General features: G+C 37.9%; 1 protein-coding gene across 1 annotated transcript; it reads left to right on the top strand.

Moving 5' to 3' along the window:
* The first annotated feature begins 1132 nt into the window (after positions 1 to 1132).
* opn8b (opsin 8, group member b) lies at positions 1133 to 16216 on the top strand. The gene is made up of 4 exons (XM_084431865.1): positions 1133 to 1531; positions 5760 to 6053; positions 11348 to 11673; positions 14720 to 16216. The coding sequence occupies exons 1-4, from the start codon at positions 1462 to 1464 to the stop codon at positions 15089 to 15091; spliced, it is 1062 nt and encodes a 353-aa protein (XP_084287991.1). The 5' UTR covers positions 1133 to 1461; the 3' UTR covers positions 15092 to 16216.
* Positions 16217 to 18610: the final 2394 nt, after the last annotated feature.

Here is an 18610-nt window from a genome sequence, read left to right as displayed (position 1 = left end):
TGTTGAGCCCTTCCTTATATACGCTAAGCCACACCCATTCTGGCAGGCTGTGACACGTGGAGGGCGCCAAGCTCATTGGGCGTGACGTCACGCAGGGCTCAGTGGTAGGCTGCTGCAGTTGCCGCAGGACAGCCAATGACCACGCTTATACAGCCTGCTATGGTCTGCTGGCTGCCGCACTGCGTTGACAATAAATACAAAATTAAGGATAATTTTTTGGCTTCATATCTCGAGAAAAGATGACTTTACCCGTAGCGTAAGCAACTTACGCAATACGAGAGAACCTCACGTAAGAGAACAAACAGCTGAAGAAATCGAAATGAGATTGCAGATGAACATATGGCTTTTATTGTGCCCATTCAAATTCCTCAGAGCATCATGCTTTAATTGCATAATTTGACAAATTTCTGCTCTGCACACAAACCTTATCTGCTTATGTGCTCAATCTCACAGTTTGACTATTCTTGATGGATTTAAGTTTTCATTTTCATTCAGAGACATCAAAGAGAGCAGAACATAATTGTCTTAGTGCACTTCAAAATGGCTCCAGTTTTGATAATGCAGTATAGTAAATGATTCATATTTTACTTGGGGATGAAGTCCCAGTTTGTTTCATTAAATTTAATTAGGGTTGGAATTTGAAACCCAACTCTTGAAAAAAAATTACAATTACAACTTATGCTTGTTGATTTGATTTAATTTCCTCTATATATGTCAGAAGAATCCACTTGTTTCTTTCATACAGTGTTTACTGTGTTTCTGTAATCAAGTGTGTTTTGTGAGGATTGCATGATTGCAATTTACAGCTTTAGTGTATACACACACACACACACACACACACACACACACTAATATATAATAAGGGAAATCTGTTTGGGAGAATCAAGGTCATCTCTCATTCATCTCTCACTCTTCTCTGTTTATTTATTTCAAAAAGATCTATCTATCTCTGTTCCCTTAACAAGTTTGTTGGAAGGGAGCTGTTGTTAATTTTGATGGAGCAGATCTATCTATCTATCTATCTATCTATCTATCTATCTATCTATCTAATCGCAAGAGTGGTCCAGTGATTATGAAGCCCCTCCTGTTGTCTGTTGAGGACTTGACTGAAGCGGACTCTTGTAGAGATGTTATATCAGTCGCGCTGGAGTGAGTGTGTCCAACGCGCACCACTAACTGCTCATGGTGTGTTCTTCTGTTTTACTCCTTATTGAGCAAAGACAACGGCATCGTTTCATTCTCTCGGTCTGTTGGTGTGGTCGAAGCTTCATTTAATCGCGTCCTTTATCTCTATTGGACAACAGATGTTTCTAATACATGACAGCAGTGTGGATCATTACGCGGCGCGTATATTTTCTGTAACTTTTTTCCCAATTGCACTGATCCATGTCGAGCACGTTCATTTCTGGGAATTAATTAACATCATCTCTTCCCGCTGAAGAGCACACCTCACTTGTCCTCATGGATATTTATTCCTCTAAACTATCACCCGCTGTGGATTATGGAATTGGGGCGTTCCTGCTGCTCATTGGTAAGATTGAGTTTGTGGATCTCCAACTTTTTTGGTAACCGATTCTGGTGCGTAGATTTGGTGCCCAGATTACTGAAATTAACTTCTTACATAATTGACTCAGAAGGGATGTGTTATTCCGAAAACGAGTTTGTAGAGAAGATTATCAATCGATGCGTCGGTAGCCTACTTTCATATAGGAGAAACCGGTGTTAGTTGTCACACGCGAGAAGTTCTCATGGGGTCTAAATATAGCCTATCTCAGCAACTACAAGGCTTTTAAACATCAACATTGGCCCAACAACACAATTGCTTTTTTCTTTAGCAATGGCTCTGTTGTCAAATAGCGTTATTGAATTAACTTCATTTTTGTGAAATTTTCCCTTTAAATTTTTTTTTTTTTTCAATTTCACTTTATTATTGGATTTTATTCCAAAAAAATGTCTCGCATCCTACAGCGTTTATTGTCTCACATCAATAGGCCTACCACATCAATTAATACATCACAATAGACTAAACAACACAAAACAATACCTGTGGCTACAGTGCATCAGTTTAGTCATTTCTATGTTTTCAGAACCCAGAGGCCTATAGATCACGACCTCTATTAAGTTAACAGCCTGGTGATCAAAAGATTTCCGTAATCTGTTCATTCCAGCATTTGCTAAATCTTCTGTTTGATGGCAAAAGCTATTCCTCATATAAAATATGAGAAGGGTTAGACATCATTTTACCTGCCATTTTTTTAGTATATGAAATATGAAAATATGAAAACTTGACTCAAGCATTTGGCTCACAATCTTTGAACAAATACATAGCAGTCTAGCCAATCGAGCTTTAAGTTGAAGAGAGAGACAGCTTACACCATGCACATGTTCCATATTGTATAACACTCTATATTATAGATTAAAAAAACAATAGCAAGATATGTTTATTTGCTCCAAATGACTGTAGTATCCTCAGAAAAACGTTGTTGTATCTTACATCAAACATAATCTATATGTGCATTGGATATGTGCTCGATTGGATTATGTTAGACCCTTCTCATATTTTTCATTGCATGATTAAGCAGCATCCACATACCCAAGTATTTATAAGAAGACACTTGTTCAATCTGTATGTTATGTACAGTCACTTGTGTTTGATAGAAATTCACTGGAAGACCAAAATTAACTTTCATTTGAGTCATTTTTGTCAGTAGAAGCTCTGGCTGTATCGCATTAAATGCAGAGGTAAAGTCCACAAAGAGAGCCAGATCTATAGTTTAAGACTAATCCAGATGCGTCAGTATTAGTGTTACCACTGCATCCTCTGTGATTTTGCTTATATGCAAACCATTAAGTATCTAATTTACCCTCTGACTTTAAAAGCTGTTTTACCACAATTTTCTCTTGAGATTTCTCTTTTCATAACAATAGGAGCTAAGTTTGCAGGCTGGTAATTAATCACTTACAGTAATTTCTCCACCTCTACTTTCTTTGGAAGAGGTTTTATATACATTTCAGGAATGATATGATAGTGTCTAAAGAACACTGAAAATTATCATTATGTTTTTTGGGCTATAGAAGTAAACAAACAATTAAAAAAATCATACTATACATTTAATCAGGAATCAACTATAGCCATTATGACAAATGTGGATTTATTAGGGAGTTTTTTCAAAAATGTCAAATTGAAGCGGTCACATTTAAGTAATAATCTAAATTTAATCAATTTTTAATTAATTAAAATATTTATTTTTTTTGGTCCAAAACAATGGATATAGTGATATTATGTTAAATTTACATTTTTGCTGTTTCATAGTTGTTTTGCTCTTTATATTTTCTTGCAGGTTCCATTGTGACAACATTCCCCAATATGGTGTGTTCAATGAACTTTCCTTTTTTTCTGAGCAGTAAGGGTTGTTCAATTGCTTTAAAGTATGATTTTACGCAGAAATTGATTTGCTATTAAAAGTGTAACTATCCCCAGTCCACCCTATTTCTGAACTGATAAATGCCTGTCATTTAATTCACTCATGTAGTATTTATTTAGAAAATCTGAGAGTCATGTCATGAATTTCGAGAGGCAAGAGAAAATAACTTAATTATGAAATTTCAGCGGTAAAGCAGCTCTACAGAAGACAATTGTAATCAGCTCAATTTAATTTAATGTTGATTCAGTTTAGTTTAGTAACTGTTTCATTGTTGCAAAGCTAATAAATTATGAAATGAATTCAATTCAGCTGTAAAGCAGCTCTACAGTGGGCAATTATTCAGCTCAATTTAGTTCGAGGTTAATTTAATTCTCCTCAATTACACGATTTGCAGATTTGACCTCCAGGTCACCAAAGCAGATGACATTTCAAATCTTGAGTCTTCTCATGCCTCAAAGTCCACACACTTCAGAAAATTGGGTTGTAAATGACATATTGAGACATCATAAATAGAAATTCAGGTGCTTTCACACTGATTTGGCTGTCGCTTCTCATTCGGCTGCTTTGAGAAATGCCTGTGGATGTTGACGCAGTAGTTCATACCCCACATCATTTTTCAGGTCTTTGCAACTGGGGACATTTAATCTCCTCAATACGTCACAGCAAACTGCAGGTGTTTGGTGAATCCTTGGGAGCATTGAACCTATTGACAAGCTGAGGATAATGGGTAAAGCTGATGGCTTATGACTTATACACACTTTACCCATAAGGCTCTGTTGAATGAAGGTCCTCTGTTCCCTAAATAAGTTTGTTCCTTGCAAAGGAAGCTGTTGTTAATTTTGCTGGAGCAGATGTAGGTATTCAGTTTTTTTTCTGCTGCAGGGAGATCTATTCGTTTATCCTAGAATCTTGCGTGTAATTCTTTTAAAAGTATGACTACAGATGGCTCGTATTTAATGTAATCCACATACTCTGCGATCAACCTACTGGATGAAGGATTTCACCAGCACAGCACAGATCAAACCTGATAATGCTATAGTCAAATGTAACATTCAGCAAATTAAAATAGTGTTGTTGTGGAGTGGAGTTGGTCATGGGTTTGATTCCCAGGGAATGCATGAAGTGTTTACAGTATATGCCTTGAATGCAATAAAAGTCGCTTTGGATAAAAGTATCTGCCAAATGCACACAGTAAATGTAAGTCCCACAGCTATTGTACACTATTATAAAAGCTCCAGTTTGATTATGAATGGAACAGACCTGTATAACTTGGCGATAAAGCACCTCGACACCTCGGTGTGAAACTGTACATGGCCGAAGGGCACAACAGGAAGGTTATCAAAGAGTCAAGATTACATACTGTTTGGTTGCTGAGATTAAAGAGAGGTCGAAGACACAAAGAAAGGACACAAGAGACTGTTTGAAGATGGGGTTACATAAGACTGCAGAAGAATTCGTCTGGGATTTGCCCCTGACTTTAAACAAAACACAATATACAATAGAGGAGTGTGGTTTAAACTGTAGAGGAGAGCCAAGCAGTGCCAAGAACATGGAAAAATGGACAAACTGATCAAATGAAACTTAAAGGCAATGCATGTCACTTTGGGTAAAAGCCAAATGCATAAATAAAAATGTAAATGCAATACACAATATGCATTGAAATAAACATTTTAAAGTCAAAATAGAACTAATTTCTAGATACAGCATCGGTTTACTCATTGAGATCCTGTAAGTAATAAAGAGGGACATGTACAGTCAGCTGGTCATTATCTCAAAATCAAAACCCAGACGCAATATGTCATTCATTTTGTATCAAAATAAATAGTAAATAAATGGAAATGAATTATTGATTTAATACATGTCACTTTAGAGAATGAAGTGATTCTAAGACACAACTGCCGCTACAGGTACGTTGGAGAATGCTTGCCACGGACAATACAAAAATATTTGAGAACAGAATTCAGTAATTGACCAATCAGAATCAAGAATTACAGATATAACTAAATGGGATGGTTAATATATGGATATATGCTGTCTTTTGAACTTTCTATTAATCAAAGTATCCTGAAAAAATGTGTAACAGTATTTCCCAGTATTACAGTTTTCACTGTATTTAAAAAAAAAAAAAATGCAGCCTTGCAGAAATATTTATTTTAAGTGAAAAATTAATATTTTACCATATCCAATTTTGCCAACAAAGCACTATAAATGTGATTCTTAGTCAATTACAAGGCATTGTTTCAAATGAGTAAAACCGGTTGAATGACATGTTGCTATATGTACACACCTAATTCTTTTTATGTATATTTCTCCTTGTTATCTTTTCATATGCAGCAATTCTTTCCATTGTGGGGAACTTGATGGTTCTTGTGATGGCATACAAGCGGTCAAACCACATGAAGCCCCCAGAGCTTCTTAGCGTGAATCTTGCTGTGACAGATCTGGGAGCAGCCGTCACAATGTACCCGCTGGCTGTAGCCTCAGCTTGGAACCACCATTGGATAGGTGGAGACGTCACCTGTGTGTACTACGGCCTGATGGGATTTTTCTTTGGAGCAGCTAGCATGATGACCCTGACAATTATGGCTATTGTTCGCTTCATCGTGTCTTTGACGCTCCAATCACCCAGTGAGTTCCTCAGGGGTCTATCCTTAGACCTATTTCTATTCTGAATTCAGCATGGATTCCTATTGAGTGATACAACCTCAAGGCTACTGGCTGAGATACAGATGAATTGCCTTTTCTTACCATTTTAATGTTCTGGTCAGAATGACAGTGATGTATGTTTCAGATTGGTAGTAGTTCACATTTTTCCAATACATTAATCTGAGCTAATCAAACTCAGTTTATAGATATTATACATGCACACATACACTTTTCAGAAATGTAACTCATATCCTTTCTAGTAACTTATTTCTGTTTGGAGTCAGTTTGACCCTAGCTAAAGCAAATTGCAGATTAACACAGTAAAATAAATCAAAGAATCTTAGAATGTAATGCAGGTTTCCATAAGACCCAATACATATCCCAAATTGTCGTGGAAGGTGGTTGATGCGTGTTAGCTGACATTTTGTTTATAATCTGTTCTCATATAAAAATCTTGTAAATATCTGTAGGTATTAAATGAATATTCCAAGTTTAGTACAATTTAAGGTTAATCAACAGCATTTGATATAATAATTATTACAATTTCCAATTAAAATCGGAGTTTCAGTGCGGCGCTTACAATAAAATGTCACTGTTTCAACAGTATAGACACAAGACAAATAATATGTGATTTTATTATTAATCAATCATCGCAAACTTTTTCTGTGTAGAGTTCTATACAACTTTGTCGCCATGAAAACGCAACACCGTAAACTCTAAAACCCTAAAACGACTGTAAAAAGGATTTAAACAACTTTACAGCTCAAAATAATACACAGAAGAACTAAGTAAAGTGCTTTTATAAAGTTATAAGCTTGTATAAAAAATAAAAATGAGTTGAAATCTTTTATTTTTTATTTTTATAGCCTAATCAACATTAAGCCTATGCCACAAATGCTTGTCGAATGAGCTTAACTTGTACCAAACCTGAAATATTCCCTTGACCATAATTTTCAAGCTATTAAAATGAGCCTTGAGGTATATAAGACCTCAAACAGAACATGAGAGTTAATTTATACACCAAATATTACAATTCAGAGTTTTTTTGTTTTGTTTTTGCAAAGAGCATGGAGGAAGATTTAGTAGGCCAATACAAACTAAAAAATATATACATTTTGATAAGTCTCAAACATATTTAAATAACGAATATTTATTTCAATGACGATAACTTGTCCTTTAAATGTTGACAAATGTACTTCCCTCCTACAGTTTCAACAGCCCAGCAAAGAAAGCAAATGAGATCACCACTAAGAGTACAATATAAAATAATATCTCACATCTGACATCCTCCAAATAGGTTGTGCAAACAGCCAATCATTTCTGATTTTTTCCACTACAATAGCAAAACAAGGTTTCGATATCCAGGAATTGTTTGACAGACGGAGCGATCCGGTTTCATCTCTGTAAGGGGTTGTGTTCACGCTGAGAGCTGCTGGGGAACTCTGTTACAGCACATAGTTGTCATTTACACACAAACTCAACATGACAGTTCAGAAAGCTAACTTAATCTAGTTTTTTGGCTATCTCATGCCCGGGAGAAAAACACTGAATTATTGAAATGAAACTTGGCATGGGAAAACTGCCGTATAGAGAAATAAATGGATCTCTGGTTTGTTCTTGTAGCCAGACAAATCCTGATAAAAGAGCTAAAAGAGATACGACACCAGAAGAGCTCATTCAGTAGGCGGTGTTGAGTTAAGCAACCACCCAACCTAGCAACCATATAGCAATGCCCTGGCAACCCCCTAGCAACCCCCCAGAATACCCTAGCAACTGCTTAGCAATGCCCTAACAACCACCCTGAACATCCCAGCAACCACCTACACTATGGAAACATCTCAGACCGCCCTAGCAACCATCCAGAACACACTAGCAACTACATAGCAGCACCCTTACATGATGGGGACCTAGAAACATAGCTGGGATCAGTCCCGGAACATTCAGACTGTCTGTCCAAATCTGATTTTTGTGCATATCTGACTGAAATCCGATCAGATTTAGAAAGTGTTAACGGCAAAAAAAAAATCACATGAAATGCAATTTTTACAAATCCGTTTCGAGCTACATTCATATGTGGTTTGAAATTCAAATTGTATTTCTGGAAATCTGACTGCCCTGATCAGATTTCGCGTGGTTTATGTGACTTTCTCACGCCACGTAAAATGTAAACATGAGACGTTGTAATAGGGAACATGCTGAAAGTGGCTGTAGAAACAAGGTTGTGTTGCAAAGTGTCAAACGCTGCCTCATAAGATGCAGTAGTCCAGCACGGCGGCTACATGTTGTCACTTGTAAATAAGACAACATCTCTATTGCAAACCCCTCCATGGTGCGGTTGTTGCTGTTGGCGTATACCTACCAACGCAACGCCATCGCTATAGAGACCAATGCAGATATTCCGGAAAACGATGGAGCGGCATGGACACAAATCGGATCTGAACAGTTGCGATACACAATGTGGACAGTCAATAATTTTAGATCAGATTCCATTCGGATACACGAATAATCGGATTTGGACTGACAGTGTGAACGTAGCCTAAAGCCCAATTTATACTTCTGCGTCGAACTTACGCCGTAGCTAGGCTGTGTGTAGCGTGCGTACCCTTCGGCATACCCTGACGTGCACCTCTCCAAAAATGTAACAACGCGTCAACTCTACGCGGACGCAAGCGCTGTGATTGGTCTGCTAGGACCGCTCCCTCGGGTTTCACATGCTCCCTCTGCGCGCGTGAACGCGGACAACGACGCAGAAGTATAAATGAAAACCAACGCGTTGCCTACAGCGTAGAGGCTCCGGCGTAGGTCCGACGCAGAAGTATAAATCAGCCTTAAGGCCCTTACACCTGGTATTAAGATGCGTTTTAGTCGATCGGATCACAAGTGATCTAAAACATTTTGAGCTTGTCAACTTTCGACCACTTCCAGAGGTAGTCGAAAACGGATAAGATCGGATTGTTTTCGTAGTGTAAATGCTCATGTGGTCGAATGTGTTCGAACAGCCACAAAAGTCCGTCTGCTCTCCATCTACTGACCTAATGCGTAAACATTATGAGAAGCGCACTAGCCAGACGGGATTTAAACTTTGGCTGGAGACCCAACTTTGGTTTGAAGACTAAAAACGTACTAAACACAATATTCTCTCACCACTCCTGATTTCTAACACACACACGTTCAGCGTGGTCTTAATACCAGGTGTAAACAGGGCCTAAAATACAATGATTGATATGCAAAAAATTCACTTTCATTCCTGAAAATTACTTTTTTTGACATGCCACTTCTCCTGTGAGCTCAAAAAGGTGATGGGAGTGTATGATATTGATGACATCACCATAGCTCTTCAGTTATTACAACTGACCCCATGGTAAAACACTCCCCGGTCTCCCCCTAAATGAAAGGATCTAGACTCTTGTTTGTGTTAGTTTACTGGCAGAAGCTTATAGATGTGTATCTGGAATCTGGAAAATCACACATTCCACAGTTTTCTAGGAAAAGACACAGTATGCACAGTACGTTTCCAGCTCTGTCTCTGTCTTAATGAAGCATACAAACACATGGCAGTGGTTTCAAACCGCTCTCTCTGCCAAGTTCAGGCACATCTAGACACAATTGCCCATATTTTTGTGGCATTTAGTGTGAACTCAGCTTAATATGAGGGCAGTTATACAGGTCGGTTTGTAAATTCCCCTTATATTAGTGTTCTTGATGATGCTTGTAAGCAAAATAATTGTTCAACCACTTACAGTACCCATACACAAAAGAAATGTATTTGAAATATATTTTCAGAATATATTTTTGGAATATATGCAAATATTTGAAATTGGCCCAATAAATATATTTTAGTTAAATATATGTAAATATATTTAGAAATTTAAAAAGTCAACATTTTCACAAACAAACAACACATTTTCAATTTATTTTTTAGATAGACCACTTCAGCCATTGATGTGGGCATGGAAGAGCAGTGCTCTACTTCACGCACCCACGTTTTTCCTACTGGTCAGGGATTGAACCGGCAACCCTTCGGTTACAAGCCCGAAGCCCGAAGCCCTAACCAGTAGGCCACGGCTGCCCCTTTACTGACTTAATTGGCCTAAAATGACAATTTTATGTAGGAAACAACACACAGAATGCAGAGTTTTTTTTCCTATTTTTACAGTATTGAATACAGATATTTAATAGTGTGTGTATGCAGTGTTAGACACTGAGTTCTATCTATTGTTTAAGTGCACTTCACTGTTGGAGTGTCACTGTTATACTTGCATCATAAATATTGTGCATATTTTCAATATTTAAATGACTTCAGGAAAGATGTCAATAAAACAACAATAAATCTAATAATTGCACTTAGTGTTAGGTACGTGCCACCTGATATGGCCTAATAGTCCTAGGAAAGCATTCTGTCATTTTACATTGCAGTCAATTAAATGTAAGTACAGTATTTATTATAGCTGTGTGTCATAATACAGTAGTGAACTATGGTAGCCTACTGTTGTGTATAGGGGAAAAGGTAGAGGAATTACTATGATCAAAATACATTTTCAACCCTTCTTTAGCAAGCTAAACATTTTATGACCATATATTTTGTCAAGTATTTTACATTACATGTTATAAATGTAAATATATTTCACACTTAACATCATATATTTTTGTTATATTTCAGAATATATTTCAAAATGATCAATATAAGTGGTCAACGTCAATGTATTTGGAATATATGCCACATATATTTTTGACACTTTAAAATATATTTACATATATTTCTTTTGTGTATGGGTAGGCTAAATGTGCTACAGAGATTGAGGCCTTTAGGCCTTAACTTGTCTTGGAATGATTCCATTACAAAGATAAATGTCTGAGTATCTACCAATAAAATAAGTGGAACATACTGAATAGAAAACAGGATTATTTTTGTTGTTTAAAAAAATAAAACGAATTCAATGTGGACCAAATCAAATAAATGATTACATATATGAAACATATTAAAAATATATGCATGAGCACAACAATTATTTCCTAATTATTATTATATTATTTGTTTGTCTAACTATTCAATTTATATTTACATAACAACCAACCCATATGGGTTCATTCAATCACTCCTATAGATGAATGAAAAATGATTGCCACTTCACAAGCTAATTGCAAGTTCATTACAGGGACAGTGAAAAAACAGCTTCAAAATCATAGCATGAAAAATGGTCATAGAACTAAATGATACATACTTTTTTCATTTTAATCCCCTTTTCATACCTAGAAATGTCTGTCTCTGTCCATAGAAGAGAAAATCAGCAAAAGGAGCGCAACGATACTTGTGGCAACCACATGGCTGTACGCGCTACTCTGGGCTCTTTTCCCTCTGATTGGATGGGGAAAATACGGCCCAGAGTCCTTCGGCCTGTCCTGTACTCTGGCCTGGAGGGACATGAAGGAACAAAGCCAGTCTTTTGTCATTACCATCTTCCTCATGAACCTCATCCTCCCAGCCATCATCATCATGTCGTGCTACTCTGGTATCGCTCTGAAACTATACGTCACCTACAAGTCTATGGACGAAAGCAACCACATACCCAACATGATTAAGATGCAGCGGCGGCTCATGGTGGTGAGTGTGTTTGATTTACAGTGTGTACCAGCTACACTGCTAACGTGAAACATAAGATCTGCACATTAAGCTTTCATCTGAACGTGAAATGAAACCCAAGAACGTCAGAGGCTTTCTAGCTTTTATCTTTAGTCATGATATTTAAGTCACAATGGCCAGAAATCAATACACTAATTTTGATTTTGATGGCTGCAACACACTCCAAAAAAAGTTGGGACAGAGGCATGTTTACCACTGTGTCACATCACCTTTCCTTTAAATTACACTTTTTAATAATCTGTGAATTGAGGATACTAATTGTTGCAGTTTTGCAAGTGGAATTTACACCCAATCTCGCCTGATATAAGACATCCACTTTAACAGTTTGTGGCAATCGTTGTCTGATTCTCCTTTTGGGCCATGTACTGTATTTTCAACAAGAGACCAATCTGGACTGCAGGCAGGCAGTGTCTAGAAACCACTGTGTTGTAGCATGTGCAGGATGAGGCCTGACATGGTCTTGCTTCCCAGGAAAAATGTCATCTTGATGGCAGTACATGTCTCTGCACAATCCATACACGTCAATGGTACCTTCACATATGCAACTCAGCCATGCCGCTTGCACTGATGAACCCCCATTCCAAGACAGATGTTTGCTTTTGTACCTGTCGCTGATGAATGTCTGTATGGTCCCTTTCATCTTTAGGACTGAAAACTGGATGTCCGTTTTTTTCCAAAAACAAGCTGAAACATGGACTCATCTGACCACAGCACACATTTCCACAGTCTTCTAAACCATCTGAGATGAGCTCGGGCCCAGAGAACTCGGCATCGAACAGATGTATAGCCTTTTCCTTGCGTAACTGAGATTCGAGTTGCATTTCTTGATGCAGCGTCAGACTGTGTTAAGTGACAATGGTTTTCCAAAGTACTCCCGAGCACATGTGGCTATATTTAACACGGTTTCTCATGCAGTGCCACCTGAGGGCTCAGAGGTCACGCACATTCAACGGAGGTCTCCTGCCTTGCCCTATACAAAGACTGAGATTTCTCTGGATTCCCTGAATCTTTTCACTATATTATGTATGGAAGATGTTGAAAGACATCAATTCTTTGCAATCTTGCATTGAGAAATGTTATTTTTGAATTGTTTGATAACTCTCTCATGATATTTTGCACAAAGTGGTGAGCCATGACCCACCTTTGCTTGCAAAGACTGAGATGCTCCTTTTACACTCAATCACAAACCCTCACGGTGAGGTTAACTAGCAGGCAAGGGCCTCACATATTACCTATTCACCTGATAATTGTGGACTGTTTCAAAAGAGTTCAGAGTTTAACTTGGATATTCTATAATCTTTTCACTTTTATTTTGCCTCTGTCACAACTTTTTTGTAGTGTGTTGCAGCCATCAAAATCAAATGTTTACAAAATACAATTATGTTGGTCAGAAAATTTTGGAAAACTGTTCATTGTACTTGTCAGTTAAAAAAAGATTCATGAGAATTAACAAATCATTGATTGTGGATTTTATTGCATTTTACAAAATGTCCCAACTTTTCTGGAAATGGGGTTTGTATTAACAAAACCTATAATAGTAAATCAATGATACTAAAATAAGACTGTTGTGCACATACTAATGAGAGTTCCTGTGAACAATGTGAAAACTCATTTCAGTTTGTTTCCACTCTCAATGCTGTTGTATGGAGTTAGAGTAGTGAAACAGTTGTATGGACTACTTTAAAGAGCTTGACTGTTTCCCTTGTCTCCTGTCAGTATATGGAAAAGGAAAGCCTTGACAAGCGTAAGAAAAAACAATACATTGGGTTCAACCTTTAGTTACCAATCCTTACATCACACCTCACTCAAACTCTGATTCTTTCAGCAATCTCAACCTGGACATTTTTATTCCTAGTGTAATGACGCTGAGGGATATGTCTCCCTGTAGTATGAATTGGAACTCATAATACTCATTCAAAACTGAGCTCTATTCATCCCTAATGCCCTTGAGCTTTCGAAAGCAACAGTTATTCCAAAATACTGTAAATGATTAAATTATCACTGGCTTTCTTTTCCCATGTTCTTATCTGTGATTGTTCTACCCACATGAGACCATTTCAAAGCTGCTGTACGCAGAAGCTTCACATCACCTGAAGGTTGTTTACAGACACATTCAGCATTCATATTTTCATAGCATTGAATGTATTCAGAAAGAGGTGCCAATCACTATACTGTAGCATTGCTAGACATTAAATAGGCCGTGTTATTTATAATGATCTGTTGGTCAGTGGGTGCTATGTCGGCCCTATCCGAATTAGCCCCAGTATGGGCCCTAAATGGGTTCGTTAATGGGTTCCATGTCGGCCCTATCTGAAATAGCCCCAGTATTGGCCCTAAATTGGTTCGTTAATGGGTTCCATGTCGGTCCTATCTGAATTAGCCCAAGTATGGGCCCTAAATGGGTTCGTTAATGGGTTCCATGTCGGTCCTATCTGAATTAGCCCCAGTATGGGCCCTAAATGGGTTCGTCAATGAGTTCTATGTTGGGCCTATCTGAAATAGCCCCAGTATGGGCCCTAAATGGGTTCGTCAATGAGTTCTGTGTTGGGCCTATCTGAATTAGCCCCAGTATGGGCCCTAAATGGCTTTGCCAATGGTGCCTATTTTGGCCCTATCTGAATTAGCCCCAGTATGGGCCCTAAATGGCTTTGCCAATGGTTCCTATTTTGGCCCTATCTGAATTAGCCCCAGTATGGGCCCTAAATGGGTTTGTCAATGGGTTCCATGTCGGCCCTATCTGAAATAACCCCGGTATGGGCCCTAAATGGGTTTATCAATGGGTTCAATGTTGGCAGTATCTGAATTATCCCCAGTATGGGCCCTAAATGGGTTTGGCAATGGTTCCTATTTCGGCCCTATCTGAATTAACCCATGCTGGGCCAACATGGAACCCATGGACAAACCCATGTAGGGCCCATATCTCAAGCCCATATTGGCCCCACCATGCAATGTTGGCCAGGAACAAACATCAAAACAGATCTCAGCATGTTATTCTTTGCTTTTACAGATCGCTGTGTTGATCAGCATTGGGTTTGTCGGCTGCTGGACGCCGTATGGCATCATTAGCCTGTGGTCCATCTACCGGCCTGGTGATTCAATCCCTCCTGAGGTCAGCATGCTACCGTGTCTGTTCGCCAAGACGTCCACTATATACAACCCGTTCATCTACTATGTATTCAGCAAGAACTTCAAACGAGAAGTCAACAAGCTGAGCCGCCTCTGCGGGAGATCCAACATCTGTCGTACATCCGATGCCAAAATCGACCCGGACAATACCATCTTCCTGGTGTGTGACCCAAACAAGTCCAAACCTGGAGCGGTGGAACCGACAGTAGAGAAGAGCGAGGAGAATGAGACTCAACTGATGCCGAATCAGTAGGATCTGTGACTCTTGCGCTCTTATGAATGAATATGTACAGAACATTAGTTAACTGGAACTTTTGCCTGGTTAAAGTCACCATGAAATCAAAATTGACTTGTTTTTTTTTATGTAATATTGCAATATTTATTATAAATGATTTTTCTGTGCACATCATAATTTTTTTTTTATTCATGTGAGCTCATAATCTTTAATCAAAATAACTTCCCCTCCCTCTTGCAGTAACAACTTTCTTTTCTCTGGTGACGTGTGAGTCGGCATGAGGGCGGGACAACCTGTCACTCACATGAGATCCACCAATAGCAAACCACAACCATCCAACAATCCACTCAATTCCCATTGCTAAAAAAAATCAAGTCCTGCCCTAAAATTGTTCTTGTTTGAGAAGCCTTTTAACTCAGATATACGTCACATTGGGGACAAAAAGACTATCACAACTTCCATTTCATGCTGACTTCAATAGCACATGGAGTGGTTCGTTGTGTGTGTGTTTTTTATTTATTCCACAAGCTGCAATACGGATCCAAATCATCACAACGTATGGCATAGCACATTGCTGTGTGACACCGTATTATCATGGGGTTTAGGTGTTATGTGATGGCTTTATATAAAGGGCATTTCATTGAGATATCATATATAGTCTTGTAAGAAAAAAGGATGTGGACGTCGAAGATCTCAAAATGAAGTTTATTAAGGTACACAAAGCACATTTGGTTCATCGGCGTCAGAATGAACCCAGAACATCCAAATCTTAAACCTTTTATCCTGTTAGTTTACCACTCTTAATGTAAATGAAGTTGCTCTTGTTGCAACAGCTGTGGTCTGTATGTTAATGAAGTTGTGACACCCCAAGTCTGAGATGGTTCTCTGTGTCCCACACCCATCCCCATTCTACAATTGACCATTTGTTCAGGATGTGATCAACCCAAATGGTGAAGAAACAATATAACTTGACTTGCTTTCATCTCTATAATTAAGCCATTTTGGGGATGATCTCATTCTAAAATATATTTTGGAGTGGAATCTGGGTCGAGGCAGACTACAATTTCTTGCAGTCTGTTGTTTCATGCTAAGTACTCTCAAATATATTTCAAGACCATTGATATTTACTCTAAAAGTTCACCCAAAAATGAAAATCCAATCATTATTTACTCAGCATTTTGCTGTTCCAAACCTATATGTCTTTCTTCTGTGGATCTAAACACCATAACGGACAAAAAAGCACTCATAAAGTATCATAAAACTAGTCAAAATATGACCAGTGCACAATACTCCAAGCCTTCTAAACTAATACAGTACCGTTGTGTCAGGAGACAGTACTGTAGTGTCAATGGTGTCAGGGTATTTAAACCCAGTGCTAATAGAGTATTGCAGGAATGATATATTTTTGTAGGCTAAAACCCACTTCCAGTTCCATCTTCCTGAAATCAATGGGTTTTTTTTTTAATGGGTTTTTGGTTAAATGTCTACAATAAGATATTCAAGATATTCAAATGTTTTAATTTATGACATAAAATACATACACTTACATACCCTCTTGTGATTTTCTTTAAAGCTTTTACTTGTCTTGAAAAAAGGTTGTTGCTTAACAACAGAGGTTGTCGGGGACATTAAAAATGTCATCAGCTAAACAGGAAAATTCATCTATTCACTAGTTTACTTTTACAGCTTTGTTCTGGTTATAATCAAGCTCTTGCAAACTATTCTAACTCGAACTTTCAAGGATTTTTTTTTTTTTTTTTAAATAAAGACTTTGTCAGAAGAGTTGACAGAAGCTTAGTGATGGTGATGTCAAAGTTGTGTAGTTCATTTGTAGCCTATGTTTAGCTTTTTACTTCTGCCGATTGTATGTAGGCTTCAAAATTCATAAAGCTGTGTTCATTTGTGAAGATTATAATGGTGATCAAAACATGTACGAATCTTAAACTTTTGTTATTTTCTGCAATAATCCAAAAACCAATGAAAAAAAATCCTATTGGGTTTTCGTCGAGGGAACCCGGGTGATGCAAACTTCTGGGTTGGCTAAAAATATATCATTACTGCAGCACTCTATGCTGCCTTCAAGTGCACTTTAGAAGCTTGTACCTACGAGTCAGGATTTCGTTGTTAGGAGGAAATGCATTAAAAACACATGGTATCAAAACTAAATGTTACATAAAGCAAACCATGAAAAGTGATTAACACACTTGTTGTCTATAAAATCCTGTTTACACCTGGTATTAAGATCTTTTGTCCACTTTCAACCACTTGTGTCCTGAGTTCTTCGAGGGGAGGTTCTATGGGCGGGTAAATGTATGGGTTTTTTCAGATCTTTCGATCTAATGGACAAAATAAGCTTGTGCAATTTACATATAAAAGGACCCGAAAACGATGGAAAAACATACAGAGAGCATCAACTTTTGTTTCTGCTCTGACAGCTGTAAGACCACACTGAACGCTGTGAGTGTGTGTTAGAATCAGGAATGTTGAGAGAACATTGTTCTTGTTATGTTCTTTGTCTTCAAATCAAACTTGGGTCTTCAGCCGACAGTTTAACTCCCGTCTGGCTACAGTAAAAAAAAAAAAAAGGTTTTGTGGCACTGTTCTTTTTACCCAAATAAACACACATCTATTTCTTTTACCATCCAAACGCTATTGTATTGCGTTTAATACCTTAACCTGTATACATTTACCACTATACTTAATTATCAATCGTTAAATGTAAAGGGTTTAATTTCGCGTTTAAAACAACAACGGATGTGACGATTTCCAACGTATTGGATGAAGACGGCGTGCGAAGATGAATAGCTGAATTAAGAGAGAATAAATGTTGAAATTAAGTGTTATTTTATGTGTTTTTGAGAAAATGAGGAAAGGAGCAGACTTGATAGTGTGTAATTGCGTTTAAAGGGGTGGTTGATTATGATTTCACTTTTGTAACTTTAGTTAGTGTGTAATGCTGCTGTTTGAGCATAAAAAACATCTGCAAAGTTACAACGCTCAAAGTTCAAAGCAAAGGGAGATATTTTCTTTTAAATAAATCACTTTTTAAGGACTACAAAAAAACGGCTGGTAGAGACTACACCACATTTCTCCCGGGTTAGTGACATCACCAACCCTAGAATTTACATAAACTCCGACCCCGGAACACGATTTATAGATTATCATGACAGAATATGCTAATCAATGACTAGAAGATAACTACACATAAGCTACATAAATTCATCAACTAACCATTCAGAAACGTCCTGCTGCTTCTACATGTCGTCACTTCTTCTTTGAGTCTCTCCATCATTGTCTGAATCCGATTTGAACATAAAAGGCTGAAAGTTTTTGAAATTTTCAGTGCATGTCTGTGTGAGTGCAAGCTCTTAAAGCTCCGCCCCCTGTGCTGGGAGCAGCAGCTCATTTGCATTTAAAGGAACAGACACAAAACAGTGCGTTTTTGCTCACCCTAAAAAATTGACAACTTTAACATGCTATATACAAATATCTGTGGGGTATTTTGAGCTGAAACTTCACATACACACTCTGGGGACA

The sequence above is a fragment of the Rutilus rutilus genome, assembly GCF_951802725.1.
Source record: "Rutilus rutilus genome assembly, chromosome: 15".
NCBI lineage: Eukaryota > Metazoa > Chordata > Actinopteri > Cypriniformes > Leuciscidae > Rutilus > Rutilus rutilus.
This window is presented reverse-complemented; position numbering and strand designations above follow the sequence as displayed.